Source organism: Schistocerca americana, chromosome 3 (genome assembly GCF_021461395.2).
Source record: "Schistocerca americana isolate TAMUIC-IGC-003095 chromosome 3, iqSchAmer2.1, whole genome shotgun sequence".
In the NCBI taxonomy this organism is placed as follows: Eukaryota; Metazoa; Arthropoda; class Insecta; order Orthoptera; family Acrididae; genus Schistocerca; species Schistocerca americana.
The window spans coordinates 647,926,808-647,942,717 of NC_060121.1; the positions used below are offsets into that span (position 1 = coordinate 647,926,808).

General features: G+C 41.3%; 1 protein-coding gene across 1 annotated transcript in view; it reads right to left on the reverse strand.

Annotated features, from left to right (window-relative positions):
• Positions 1 to 1,048: 1,048 nt before the first annotated feature.
• The window catches only part of LOC124606271 (rho GTPase-activating protein 6), a 1,145,472-nt gene continuing 1,130,610 nt past the window's right edge, over positions 1,049 to 15,910 (reverse strand). Inside the window, exon 14 of the mRNA XM_047138251.1 lies at positions 1,049 to 2,811. Coding sequence (XP_046994207.1) covers positions 1,784 to 2,811 — 1,028 coding nt within the window. The 3' untranslated portion in view covers positions 1,049 to 1,783. The remainder of the gene's footprint in view (positions 2,812 to 15,910) is intronic.

Below are 15,910 nucleotides of genomic sequence, written 5' to 3' on the forward strand. Positions count from 1 at the left end.
GGAAGGCAAATCCATAAAGTAGAAATGGAACATGTGAAGAAGTTGTGGTGATATGAACACACTCCAGAAGTGTGATGCATGTCCATACATGTTCTTATTGGCAATCAAAAGTTATTTCTATAATAAGAAAATACTATGAGAAAATAACTTGTCAAGTATAAATGGACAGATGGTGTTAACTGGTTTTATTTTTATTTTGCATGTAATAAGCTACACCAAGGAATCACAAGCATCTTCAGTGTTGGACAGCAACCACAATCACTTCGCAAGAGGAAATACCTGCTCAGATGTGGAAATAAGTATTCTGTGGATTGCCATCCTGCCATGAAGATGTGCAGACTTCCAAAGAATGGTTATATTAACAATAGATGTTTATTGTAAGAAACAGAAAATGAATTGTGAAAAGTTTACTATGTCTCTCTCTTGTGTACTGTTTGACGTGTTTCACTTTCAGTCTAGACTGTGTGTGTGAGATGGGCTTGCTTGTGTGAGTGCATGTGTGTTTTCTTTTCTGATTAAGGCTTTGGCTAAAAGCATAATCTATAAGTCTTTTCATTGTATCTGTATGCAACTCAGTGTGTCATCTTGACAGTGAGTAGCAGTCTGTCCTTTCCATAATTGTTGGTATTCCAACCAGGACTTTCCATTGTGTGTGTGTGTGTGTGTGTGTGTGTGTGTGTGTGTGTGTGATGTGTGTATGTGTAAACACGTGAACTTTCTTTGTTCTTAGCTTTCTGACTTACCACTACAAAATTTGTTATGGAATTTGAAATTGTGTCTGATCAGTGAAATTTTAAATAATGTGCAGTCAGCAGTACATTTACCATACACGTTTCAGAGTTTGTGACACTTTATGATTTATATATAAAATATCAGTGGACATACATAAAATAATGAGGTTTTGTGACTGGATATGACAATTGTGAGTGTGTTTTTTCAGATTTAGTGCACTTAGTCATTTAGCATGTAATGGACATAATTAATTACAAGAGTCAAACATGGACAATTACAGGCATTAAGGAAAGAAAAATCAGGGATAATGACCTCCTTTACAAATTAAAATTTATATTTATATGCAGTATTTCTGTAAAATAAATATTGTACAGAGAAATCATTTATCTTATGCAGAGTATAATCATTGTACATTTCATTTGTGTTTTACTTGAGTTGTACTTCCTGTGACTTGTAATGTAGCAGAACTGATAACACATGGCAAAAACTAATCTTTCAAAAGTGACAGTGAGATATGATAAAATCAACTTTTTGACAAATTAGCATAGAATATGATAACAAAATTGATTGTAAAGGAAAACCTTTGCACCAATTGCTCTCAGAAAAGAAAGTAATCAGCAATTTTATTAGTTACAATGTAGATTTAACACTGTAAAACTTGTCATTATAAGATTCAATCATAATAAAACTAGCGATGACAATCTATTTCTTTTGTTATACAGACTGTACTCTTATAGTATTGTACTTCGTAAGAATAAGAGAGGGAAGAGGTTGTTGAAGGGGGCAGGGGGAGGGGGAAAGAGAGGGAGAGAGAGAGATTGGGGGGGGGGGGGGGGTATTGTCTTATTAAATCTGTTTTGAGAAGCAATGTTGTGAATATTTTGTAGTAACATTGCACAGACAAACATACAACAAGAATAGATTAGTGAAGAAAAAGTTGTGTATGTACATCATAGAAGCATATGTCAGACAGTTTCTTTCTTCATGGTACATTTATCAAGTACAAAACAGGAACACACTGATGACTAGCAATCATATAATACAAAACTGTTTATAGAAATGTTTCATTTTGTTTCGGATCACTAGCAATCAGTTCTCTTCTCTTATACACAGGCCCCTGTTGCTGTTGGTTTCTTCTTTGGGCTGCAGTTACTGTGGGTACAGACATATCTGCTGCTACACCTGCATCTCGCAAAGCGTTTACATCAGGAATATGCCTTGTCTGATGACGAGATTCAGTATACCTGCGCTTTGTGTACTTCTTCTTATCATCTTGGTCTCCCTGATGTGCAGGTTCAACCACCTGTGGTGATTTTGCATTTTCCACTTTCTCTATCCTCAACATACGTTCTATGTCTGCTGTCTTTGAGCGCAAAACAGCTCCCCCAATACTTGATATACTTGCAGTGTACTTCCTGTCACCACTTAGCCTTTGTTCCAATGCTTCTGTATTTGTCTTAGGGTCCTGTACTATCACTTGTTTAGAAGAAACACTACCTGATGGCATAGAGGAAGTGCTAGCACTTTTAGGTAACTGGTCTGCTACTTGTAGTGTGGAGACAGGCATTCCACTTCCTTTGGAAACATGGTGCTGTTCTACAGTAGGAGGAAATTCTTTAGAATGTATCACTGGAGCTTGTTCTGCCACTTTCTGAGTTTGTCGTAGCTCACTTGTGGAAGCAAATGTCACTTTCTGAAGAATAATAGGTGCCACTTCCTTTGCCATAACTACAGTGCCCTTAACTTGTTCTGACTGTTGCCTCTGGTACGCAGTAACAGAGGAAGACTTTGCACCAGCAGTTAGATGAGTTGTTCTGTCATCATGTAGACCCACAAACGATGCATTTGCCGCTGCATCAGGAGATGTGGGTGGACTGGATGCCCAGGATGGTGGAGGCGAAGCACTGCTGCAAAGAGATGGTGGCGTTGCATGTCGAGGCGGACTGCTTACGGTTGTTGTGGCTACTGATGAAGATCCCAGTGCTGAATCAGCTGACGCAGATGGATGGATTGAGGTCTGCGATGAATCACTACCACTAGCAGAGTGCTGCCGTCGCCGTCTTGTCGTCGACCCATGCACTGAAGTTAAGAGGAAAATAAATTTTCATGATTTTGAAAGGATAAGCATTTTGCATCCAAGGTACTTAATACACAAACTGCACAGAGCATGATAGAAACTAATAAGATAAAGTAATCTTATTACACTCAGATCCAGTATCAGTGTAATTACTTGAAATTTTGAGAAACTCCTCTTCTTGGACAAGCAGTTTTCCTTATCAAGCATAAAAAAATGTTCCACACACTAAGTCCTAACAGTGTTTTCAGTAGGTCTATAGATAGCTGTGTGTAAAGTGACTTGGCCCACACAAACACAATTGCTGATTAAGACAACAGTTATTGGGAAAGTTTAGTGGGACGATTGGCCATTTTTAATTTTTTATAGTTTTTGCTCCTGACCAACACAACCATAAATTCAGAGAATTCCTGCAACTGAAAAAATTCCCATTTGTGCTGAAAGTAGTAACACTGCCACTGGGTGCATAATGACCTTCAACAGAGAAAGCAGCTTAAAAAAAACTTAGTGTTGTTCACCAGTTGGTGTTTTAGATTATAAAACATTTGCATCAGATGGACTTTTCAAAATGTAGTGGATGGTCTTTGTATCTCATTCATTCATGCATGCGCACATCCTGTGCCATAAATACCATCACAAAGGAAAGTGTTCAGATATGTGGAATGAGTCAACTTATACATTAATAGGCAGGAAAGCAGGCACTGCATACAACTGCTGTCAAGGATACCAACAACAAATCATGCATTGAAGGTTGTAATGGATGTATGTATATGTATGTTAGAGGACAGTTACTTGGGGAGACACAACGACACTACTCCAGTTTTACACTGCTCAGCTGCTGTTTTTATCTAACAGGTCAAACTAAGCAGTTTTGTATGGATGTAAGTAGTTGTAGCAGCATCTAGGTGAAGAACTGAAGCATGAACCAATGAAATATAGGTGCGAAAATTATTTCCCTTATCAGCAGTAAGTCAAATAATGAAGATGAACTAGGAAGTAAAAATCTTAGACAATAGCGCAATGTACCAAAATGCAATAACAAGACAGCTGACACACGACACCTGTAAGAAAATAAACCTCTGCGTGAAAAATATATGAAAGAAACCTGATTGAGGACACATAGAATTACTGATGTCCAAGCTTTGGTTTGATGAGCACATTGCTATTCCCAACAAGAAGAAAAGGATACTGTGCAACAGTGAATGATAATTGATTTTTAAATCCATTTACCATCCATGAAACAGATATTAATTAGCCCTATAGTAAAAATAGCTTATATGATCATGATGGTCAAGTGGCGCCAATAAAGCATTCCCAACAATCATGTTTAGCTAAGAAGGGAAAACTGCAATTCACAACACAAAAATTTGGTTGCATTACACAATACAGGGAGAATTTACAGGATGAACAATGGGGAGAAGTTCACCATGCATACAGAGTAGATAAGAAATTTCATTCTTTTCTAAAAATATTCACAGAACACTATGAATTCAGTTTTCCTTCACAATAGTCATGGACAATTATAGTAGAGGGCAAGAGAGAGGGAGAGGTTAACATCTTGTGCCGGGAAGAAAGGGCTTCATTTGATGAAAAGGGCTAGCTTCAATCAAGATTTAAATGCATTAAAGCAGTACTGTAAAATTCTTCACTATGTCACCAGAAAGGGCAAAAACTATAAAATATTTGGAAAACAAATGAGATCATATAGTACTAAGGTACTGGACTTGGATTTGGAATATAGTAGTTTACACTGCCACGGGGCAATCCTGTTATAGTTTTTCCATGGTTACCCTAAATTGATTACAGCAGATCCAGCATGGTTCCATTGAAAAGAAAACAGTCAATTTGATACCTCCATCCTAGTGTGTACTCAATCTCCGTGTGTGCTCAATCTTCAGATGTCTTGCAGTTGGGGAGGATGTTAAACACTAATATTGCTTACTTTCTTTACCATCCATAGAAGATTCTAACTTCCAAGTATAAATCAAAGGTAATTTGGAACCTTTTAAGACAAAGGATATTTCATACTGTCCCTTTCTATGTTATAGATCCCCTTGTGGAAATTTTGATGCTTTCCTGAAATCACTGGATAGCATTTTGAGTAAACTAATGTCAGATTGTAGAAGTGTGAATGTTGTCATACTTGGGGATCTGAACATCAGTTCTTTACATGACTGCTAGGAAAGCATGTTTTACAGCTTACGTTCTATCTTATGGGGTTAAGGATCTACTTGGACTAGTACTGACTAGCAGTTCATGTTATGACAAATTACGACCATATCACCTCAGCAGACATCGTAAATGGTCACATCTCACATAATTTAGGTCAGACAATCAGACACTAATGCTAAAATGCAATACAAACAAACCAACAAAAATGTATGAACACAAGAGAATACTATCTGCAAACAACTTTGGTAAGCTAAAATGCAGTCAAGTCAAGAATTCTGGGAATCAGTTATTACTACCACTGGGCTCAACAATAAACAGAACATGTTCCCATTAAAAAAAGGAAGTACTAATAAAAATCCACCTTTAAAATCAAAACTTGTGAAATTAGAGGTTAAAACAAAAGGGATATAAAGAACTCTACAAGCAGTACAGATATCAATATTACAGAGAAGTTAGGAGACTAAAATCAGAAAGAACTAGCCAGCAGATACAAAATTCAGATAACATCTCGGAGTTTTACTCATCAGTTGTTCATAAAATCAGAAACAATGCAACTGAAACTAAAATTAAAAATGTAGAATTAACTGTGAACAACGATATTGTTTGACCCTCTTCTATTTAGCAATATTTTTAATAATTACTTTATAGGCACTCTTGAAAAAGAACCAGATACACGGCATACATTCGAGGCCACCAGCAAACAGAATTGTTGTACACTACCTGTACTATGCACAGATATTCTGCAGCTAATTGATAGCTCTGCAGGATTAGATGAAATTTCTCCATATGTATTGAAGAAATACAAATGTGAACTAGTGAAACCATTATTAGTTCATCTAAACTGTGTTCTGAAGATGGTGTATACCATGACAAGATGAAATTGGCTGTAGCTAAACCCTTCCACAAAAAAAGAGAAAACTATAGACTCATTGTTGTTAACTCAAATTAAGCAAGTTGACTGAGAAAATAATGTTAAAAGGGATCTTGGAACATTACGAAAATTCTGATATATTAGGTGATTTCCAACATGGCTTCAGAAGAGGTCAAAGTACCACATCAACATCAGTACAGTCTGTCCATTGTGTACTTGAAAAAATAAATGAAACATTGCCAGCAGCAGGAGTATTCCTTGACCTCTCAAAATCTTCCTTGATCTCTCAAAAGCTTTTGATAGAGTGCATCATGACACATGCTCTCATCAAAAACTGTGATGAGTGATGTCACTGGAAAACTCATGCAGTTGCTGGAAACATATTTGTTTATTCGTGTAGGCCATCAAGCTGATGCCTTTTGCAAAAGTCATACATATGTTGAGTAGATTAATATAGATAACACATACATACAGCAGTGGTACATACATTCATCTTAATATTCTAATTATATTACATGTTACAACATAGGGCAAGTAGATTATATTTCACTGAGTGAATATAAACATTTATTTAAGCATGTGCAACTTGTTGAATCACACCTGCCCATTAATATAAGGACTATTGTCAGTTATTTTTAATTATGTCCCCTGCCTGAAGTAGTTACCCTTATGTATAGTATCATAATTATGTGTATCATTGCACTTATTTACTTTGTTTTTACTATTCAGGAAAAAGATAATAAGTTGATACAAGTACAAGGACTATACTTTTAGATACTTATGTTGTCAAAGGTTTCATGGCAGGTCTCTCTGGACTTTAGTCCATGCATTAACCCAATGGTTCTTTACTGTAATACTAATATTTTATTCAGGTGCAGGTCTGCCACACAACCCCACATTTCAATGCCATAATTAAGAAATGGATAAACTATTCCATAGTAAACAATTTTTAGTGTTTGACTCGGGACTATTTTTGCCAGCTGAATTATCAGATACCAGCTTCTGTAGATTTTCTCACAAACAGAAGTAATGTGGTTTACCCAGTGGAGATCTTTGTCCAGGTGGACACCAAGAAATTTAATGTTATCTGTTTTTGCTGATGTAATAAAAAAAATTTGTTTCTTTCAGCCTCTTGAGAACCAGATGTTTTAAATGTTAGTAGCTAGGATTTACTGATGTTGATGTTTAGATACTGGTGTAGAAAATATGTAGTTATTTCCATCACACCCTTAGTTGCAGCTGAGCATAATGTCTCCAAGTCTTTTTTCATAAAATAAGAGGGAGGTGTCATTGGCATAGGTTACTAGATGTGAGTTGAAGGGTTGTGTCATAACATTGACATAAACCAAGGAGAGAAAGGAACCAAGGATCAATCCCTGCATCTCTAGAAGACTGGAAACCTGATACCTAATTATCTATTTTACATGAAAGTTAAGTAAACTGTTTGCAATTTGCCAAGTACAGGTATGTGGTCAGTAATTGCACAGACGAGTAATTGCACTGATGTTGCAAGCCTTCAATTTCTTAACGAGCAACCTATGGTTGACTAAGTTGAAGGCTTTGGAAAAATCTAAGAATATGCCTGCTGTCTTTATATCTTGGCCTAGGAGGGTGTCAGTTTTATGGAGACATTCAGTAACTGCAGTAGTGGTGCACCAATCTTTTATAAAGCCATGCTGTTTTTCTGTTAACAATTTGTTCTTTGTAAAATAAGCAGAGAGCTGAGAAAGGATAATCATTTAAAAAACCTTACTAAAGGTAGGGATCAATGATATTGGGCGATAGTTTGAAACCTCTTTTATACTCCCATTCCCATGCACTGGTTTAACGATGCTTATTTTCAAACTACAAGGTTAAGTGCTTTCTCTAATACTACAGTTTACAAGGTAAATTAGTGATTTAACTATTTCTTTTATGCATTTTTTTAACTACTACACCTGACATGCCATCCCATCCAGCTGAATATTTGTTCTTTAATGTGAGGATTATCTTGCTTATATCACTTTCTTTAACCTCATCCAATTCAAAACTCACTGCTTGAGGGGTGTCATTTGGTATCGTTCAGCACATTTCTAAAGTGTGCGTTGGATTGTTGTTGGTGATAAGAAATAAGGTTACATTATACTTTTGGTTCTTTTATATTATTACTATCCTGTGTAATGCATAAGGGCTTGCTCTGCGTAGTTGTGGATGTTTCTCGATACTTACTGATCAGTTTTCAGGACACTTCCCTTACATTTGTAGGTTGTGAGATTTCATTACTGTGGACTTGTTTTCTACAGTTTCAAAGTTCCGCTTTACAGTTTTTCTTAGCTGTGTTATATTTTTGGTTGAAAACGTGTAGTGTTGTTGATTTGTACAGGCCATCTAGGTAATGAATATTTTATGTGAGTTTAACAAGGCTGTCTGGAAGTCTGAATTTGTTATTTCATCCACTCTGACTTTGGTGTCGGAAGGAGCGGAAGCTGAATGTGCGCCACGGGGTATGTACCTGGATACCCACTAGGGGTCTCTGTGCTCCATGCGAGTGTGGCACTCTCCATACCAAATGAAGCCCGCGGCCAACTGCATTTACTGTAGTCATGTATTTTGGTGGTTGCACGGCGCTCCCCCCGCAGTCTCGTACTCACCGTAGTTCGCATGTGCAAATCGGCCATACTGCGTTCCAGTTCTATGCATTGAGATACATACTGTCATTGTTTGCAGTGTTCCTGCGTTGTTGTCTTGCCGTTTTTACCACCTCGGTTCTTGCTTGCTTGCCTTGTGTTATGTCCTGGTCAGTTTTAGTGTTTGTCATCCCCTACTTGTTCATCTGTCCTGTCTGTTCTTTGTTAGCAATACCTCCAGTGGCTCACCCGCCTGGCAGCTTCACGTCTCGATAGTTTGCTGAGTGTGGCTATAATCTATGCAATGATGTGAAAGGTTCGGTAGCATGGAGGCTAAGTTGGTCTGTCTCCTGGAGCAACAGCAGCAGCTCAGACAGCAGCAGCAGCAGCAACACCACCAGTTAGACGTCTTACAGCAATCTTTATAGTTACTTTATAGAAGTAAAGCTGTGAGTACCGGGCGTGAGTCGTGCTTCGGTAGCTCAGATGGTAGAGCACTTGCCCGCGAAAGGCAAAGGTCCCGAGTTCGAGTCTCGGTCGGGCACACAGTTTTAATCTGCCAGGAAGTTTCATATCAGCGCACACTCCGCTGCAGAGTGAAAATCTCATTCTGGAATCTTTATAGTTGCTGACACACAAAGCCACGGCATGGGACGCCCTACCACACCAGCTCCCAGGTGTCCCGGTTTCTGACGCTTCCCCATGTCCACTGTTGTTTCTGCCATTTAACGATGTTAAGGAAGACCGGGAAACACACTTGCATCGTCTGAAACAACATTCCACAGTGTTTCAGGTCATGGATGACTCCCTACTGTGGTTGTTATTCTTGTACTGGGCATCATCAGACATGTACTTTCTGCTCCACAAGTTGGCCCCATTGTCATACTCCATGGCTCTCTCCTTTAGGGCATCTTGGCTTGAGTTACACCAGTACCACGAACAGCCTGGTCCGTCATACTGTTCTTGGGTCACTGACTTGCAGGGTCTCAGCTGCAAATAAGACTTCACTTGCACCAATCAGTGTTGTAAGGCATTGTATGCAGACTTCTTGATTCGCGAAATATTTGTTCAACTGGCACCCGATCCAGACATCCGTACGGCTGCGCTAAGACTTGATAACCCCTCACTGGAAGACATTCTGTGCATAGCCCACTCTTTGAAATTGCAAAAGCGACGAACAAGCGTCTCATAGCGAGGCCACAGGTGGCAGCATTAGAGTCCTCCCTGTGGGTGCCTCCATGATGCTGTTGGCGTGGTACAGCCCACAGGGAGCAATGTCGTTGAGACTCCTCCTTGTACGATGTCTCTATGGTTTTGGAGCCACTGGTTGCCTCTCATTGGGAGTCACTTCCATCTTGCCTGCAGTAGTGCTTTTCTGCCCATTCTTATGCAGACTGTCCCCATTGCTAGAAGACGTGAACTCTCTGTCAGAAAGCCAGCCATCTCTGATCTGTCTGTCACAGCCACTTAACCCACTCCTGATCCTTACCCACGGGGCTTTATGATACAGTGCACACACTGCAATCAGTCATTCCACTGGATGCCCCATTGATGCGGAAGTTGTTCCTCGTACTCCACTATTTTAATGTGGACGTTTGTTTTCAGGTTGATACAGATCAATCTGGTGACATTTACACACCTGGGTTCCCCGGAGCCGTCTCCTGCCTCCCTGTGATTGGTCGTGTACGGTGACGGTTCTATTGCCCCCTCGTGGGCTGTTCTTGGTACTAGCCACCTATAAACATGTTCCCTGGCTCCTGATCCTACTGGTGGTTGGCCATTCCTTGGCTTCAAACATTTTTGGTCTCGATGCTTTCACACGGTTTGGCTTTTCGATTTCTAACGAAGTTAAAGTCATTGCCACTGCTGTCCCGTTCCAGGACCTTGACGATCTGTGCTCAGCCTATGTTTCTCTGTTTCAGTCTGACTTAGGGTGTGCTTTGGGCTTCCAGGTGCACATTGCTCTCTGGCCAGATGCTCAGCTATGGTTCTTCCAGGCTTGACCCTTTCCCATGGCCTTACGTCCAGCAGCCAAGCAGGAGCTTGATTGACTGCAGGCTGCTGGCATCAATGAGCCCCTGAAAGTGAGTGCTTGGGTGGCTCTGTTAGCTGTGATCAGGAAACCCAATGGCTCCCTTTGTCTATGTGGGGATTTCAGAGTTACAATCAATGCACAGTCCCTGCTTGAAACTTATCCCATTCCCCAGCAGGAAGACCTTCTCGCCAAACTGGCGCATGGTGAGTACTCTCTCTAAGACTGACCTGGCGGAGGCTTACCACCAATTACCCATAGATGAGGAATCCCAGATCATCATTGTCATCAACAGGCCTTTTGGATTATATAAATATAAGCACCTTCCATTTGGTATTTCCTCAGTGCCAGCAACTTTCCAGAAGTACCTGGAGCAGCTCACACAGCCCATCCCGGCTTGTGTCAATTGTCTCAGTGACACTTTGGTCACCAGCCGTACATGCCACGAGCATTTGCAAAACCTCGGTACCTTATTTCATGCCCTGCAGGCCGCAGGCTTACACTGTTGGCTGGAAAAGTGTAGTTTCTTTCAACCAGAAGTCGAATTCGTCCATTGGATCGCAACATCATGGCCATCAACTCCCTTCCCCGCTCCATGGATTTATCTTACCTCCAGTTTTTTTGGTCAAGGTTAACTACTACTTAACGTTTTTACCCCAGGCTGCTGATGTTGGACAGCCTCTCAATCGCTTGTGTCACAAAGGGGTGCCTTTCAGCCTGTGATCAAGCTATTCTCTGCTTGAAAACTACGCTCAAGTCTGCTCCTTGCCTGACTCCCTTCATTCCGGACTGCCCCCTGGTTGTGGCGGCCAATGCTTCAGCCTATGGTTTTGGCTCACAGGCATGAGGATGGCTCAGACCAGCCCATTGCAAATGTGTCCAAGACAATATCCTGAGGAACTGCTCTAGGATTGAGAAAGAAGCTCGGAGATTGTGTTTGCCATTCAAAAGTTTCACATCTACCTGTTAGGGACGAAGTTCACTCTCCTCACTGATCACAAGCCTTTGGTTATCCTATTCAGCCCACACACACACACACACACACACACACACACACACCTCCCAGAGCAAACTGCCCAATGTCTCCAGCATTGGGCACTGTTCTTACACAATTACACTTACGTTATCTGATATAAGCCCACCTCTCAACACTCCAATGCACATGCCATATCACGTCCCCCCCTGGGCCCTGAACCTGAGTTCGATCAGCAGGAAGTCCTCTGCTTTCACATTGATATGGCCTGCCAAGATCCAATGGATGGATTTCCCATCACGGTTGCACAGATTGCTGATTCGCTGGTTGAAAACTGAATTCAGCCCCTAGTGGCACAACTCACACAGGCTCTTGGGTGTGTCGGGTGTCCTGTTGGTTGTGAAGGCTGACGATCATTGGGTGATCATCTCACCTGATTTGCGCCACCACGTCCTATGCTTGCTACACCATGGACACTGGGAGGTATCCCATATGAAGACATTGGCTTGCTGGCATATGTATTGGCCCGGCATCGGTGGTGACACTGAACACTTGGTCCCTGGGTGCACAGTGCGTGTGTGTCATTAAGCCAGCCCTTTGCAATCATTTGCACCCTGGCCCATGCCTCACCGGTCCTAGGACCGCATCCATCTCGATTTGCAGGCCTGTTCTTGGGATCGATGCGGTTACTCATTGTGGATGCATACTCCAGATACCGGTATGTGGTGCACATGGCGTCCACCGCGACTGATGCCACACTCACAGCCTTGGCTCAGGTTCTTGCCATTGAAGGCCTGCCTCATACTTGGTCTCCGATAACGACCTCCAAGTCACAGCAGCCTCCTTCCATGCATTATGTGAGGCCAACGATATCAAACTCATCCATCCGTTCCATCCATCCTCCAATGGCACAGCAGAACAACTGGGGAGGACATATGAACAACAGCTGACAAAAACGATCAAATCCTCTGCCACCTTATTCTTGAGCACTTATTGCACCACGCTGATTGATGATCATAGTCCGGCCAAACTCCTCCATGGGCAGCAACGACGGACCCTACTCCATCTGCTGACACTGTCGCCTTCTGAGCTCCGCTTCCGATCCTCTCAGCGCTACATCCGGGCATGGCCGTGTAGGCGCACTCATATGAGGGCAAGGCTGCCTGGACTCACGTCACAGTAATTGTGACCCGTCAGCAGCGTGTGACATCGGTACAGTCACAGAAGGGGCTCAAGCGCCACTCTTTCGCGTACTCTTTCGCGGTACCTTATGACCCCCAACCCCCTGGCTCCTTCTGGTATGTACAAGGCCCTCAAGTCAGTCCCACTGCTGACAGCCGCCGGCTCCCCACAGGCACCCCGGCACTCCTTCCTGCATCCATGAGGATTGGAGGCGACATGCAGTGCCCTGCCCTCCAGTTCTGTTTTAATGGCTTTGACAGACTGCGCTCCCAACCCCCTGCTGGCGGTCGATGACAAAGCGTCTCCCTCCATTCCCTCCTTCCACCCACCAGGGGAACATCCGGGGTGTTTCCGCCCCTATGCACAGGTTTCGGGGGAGAGGGATCTGGTGTCGGAAAGCACAGAAGTTGAATGCATGCCAGAGGGTATGGAGCTGGATATTCACTAGGGGCTCTTTGTTATGGTGTGCACCTGTGCCGTGAGCCTCGCTGTGCAAATGCGCCACTCTCCGTGACATGTTAAGTCTGTGACCAATTGTGTTTCCCGTGGTCATGTATTTAGGTGGCCAAGTGGCAGTAGCCTGGCAGTCTGGTACTTGCTGTAGTTTACATGTGCATCTTGGCCATACTGCATTCCAGTTCTGTGTATTGAGATGCACACTGTCATTGTTTGGAGTGTTGCTGAGTTGTTGTCTCACCGTGTTTATCACCTCAGTTCTTGCTTGGTTGTATCGTGTTGTGCCCTGGTCAGTCATAGTGTCTGTTGTCGCCTACTTGCTCATCTATCCTGTCTGGTTGTTGTTAGTGATACCTCCAGTGGTTCCCCCACTTGGCAGCTTCGCATCTCCATATTCTGCCGTGCACTGTTTGCCGGTCGCTCGCAGCTATAACACTGACTGTGTATTGGCCCCGTTACATTTCTTTAATGGGACAACAGGAATCAAAGTGTTTCAATAGGATGTTATAAAACTCATTGCATTTGTTATCTGGTCCTTCCACATTGTAGATTTTATCCCATTTCTCCTCAGATAGTTTAATTTTTAGAGAGTTGATGTTACTATTGCTCATAACTTGTTTCTTCAAAAGTTTTTGGTGCTGTTTTAGGAACTGTTTCTCCTGTGAAAGATGGTCTGAGTAATGAAAGTCTATGTTACTATACTTAACAGTGTCTTCAGCAGTTTTGTTAATTAATGCATAATCTATACTGGCAGGACTACAATCTGAGACTCCTGGTATCCATGGCAACTACATTTCTAAGATTGCCTGGAGTTAATACATCTACAAGTTTCATGTTAGCTAGGTTGTTGGAGTTAACATCAAAATTAAGGTCTCCAAGTATAATAAGGTCATTGGGACCAGTTTGCCTAATTATGGTACTGCAGCTGTTGACAAAATGGATTACATCTGCACAAGGTGGTCTGTATATTCCTACTACTTTATGTTTTACTGCACTGACTCAATGCTCTTTTAGTTGAATTGCAGTACCACTTACTTCTAATATCCCCTCTTCACTGTAGTGCTCAATAAATTTAAGTTTCTTAGACTGAATATGTTCTTTCACAAAGATTGCCATACCTTCACCCTTATGCTGTTTCCTACAGTAGCCGTTTACTAATACATAACCATCCAGCTTATAATAGTTAATTTCATTACATTTTGGACCATATTCAGTTAATACCAACACTTATGGCGAATGCTCATTTACAAACACCTGTAGTACACTGAGTTTCTTTCTAATGTACTTCACATTCAGATGTGCTAAGTTCTGCCTGGGTTTCTTCTCTGCTTATACATCTGTGGATGTTGTAGTGTCCTGTGAGGTAGACAACAGTGTACAGAAATTATACATACTGGAGAGGAAACAGTCAAGAAAAATAAATATTAATTTTGGTTGTCCTCAGGGCTCCATTTTAGGTCTGTTCTTACTCATATCTTATGTAAATGATTTCCCAAGTTCTCTAGATAATAAGCATTTGATCACTATTTATACTGATGACACATCTGTCATCTTTTGTGCTGACAGTGAGCCCAGCCAAGTTAAAGAGACTCAGAACTTTACTGAAAGTCTACAGCTCACTTAGGAAAAAAAAACCATTACTCACTTTAAAGTGAGTGGTCCAAATAGACAAAATATTATGACTGACGAAATTCTGTCAAAAAACTGTTCAGAATGTAAATTTTTGGCTTCATACATACATGACGAACATTCATGAAAGCAACAAGTTGACCATGTGTGCAAATAAATAGTATCCAGTCAATATGTATTACGGAGATTAGCCAATATCTTAATTCTGAAACTGTAAGTACTGTGTATTTAGGATTCATATGCCCTTTCTTGTCTTATGGAACAGTACTGTGGGGTGGGACTTGACACACTAATATCCCACTGACAAAAGATACTAAGGTAACAAATAGGAAAGGTCACAAATAGGAATATGGAATTCACAACCATGACATAAGACAAAAAAAAGACTTTCACATAGTTAACAGAAGATTAACTTTAACAGTAAAAGGCCCCTATCTCAAAGGAGCTGTATTACATAATTTATTATGAAATGAAGTTGAGTTTTTGACAGGGGATAATTTCAAAATGCATCTCAAGCAGTGGCACATCCAAAACTGCTCAAATAACTTGGATATTACTTGAATAATGACATAAGAAACAATCCTGCTGTTGAAATAAGTATAGTACTTGTAGCATATTGTAAAATATTTGTAATTTGCAACAGTAAAAATATTTATACATTGTTGACAATGCAATGCATACAACATTAATTATTAAGAGCAAATAATAAATTAAAAATTAAATTAAAATATTTAATATCCTGATACAATATGACGAAAAGGAAAGTTGCCACTCACCATATACGGGGATGCTGAGTCGCAGATTGGCACAACAAAAAGACTGTCACAAATAAGCTTTCATGCAGCAAGGCCTTCGTCAAAAATACATGAGTAGCATGCGCTCACACGCGCGCGCACACACACACACACACACACACACACACACACACACACACACACACGCAAATGCGACTCACACACATGACTGAACTCTCTGACAACTCCACTGCGAGCAACAGCACCAGTGCATGAATGGAATGGTGACTGTGTGGGGGTAAGGAGGAGGCTACGGTGGAGAGGGTAAGGGATAGCAGGGTAGGGGTGGGGGACAGTGAAGTGCTGAGTGCTGCTGGAGAGCACACAGGGATGATGTGGAGAGAGGGTAGGATAACTGTGTGCAGTTGGGAGGTTAGGTGGAGGGCATG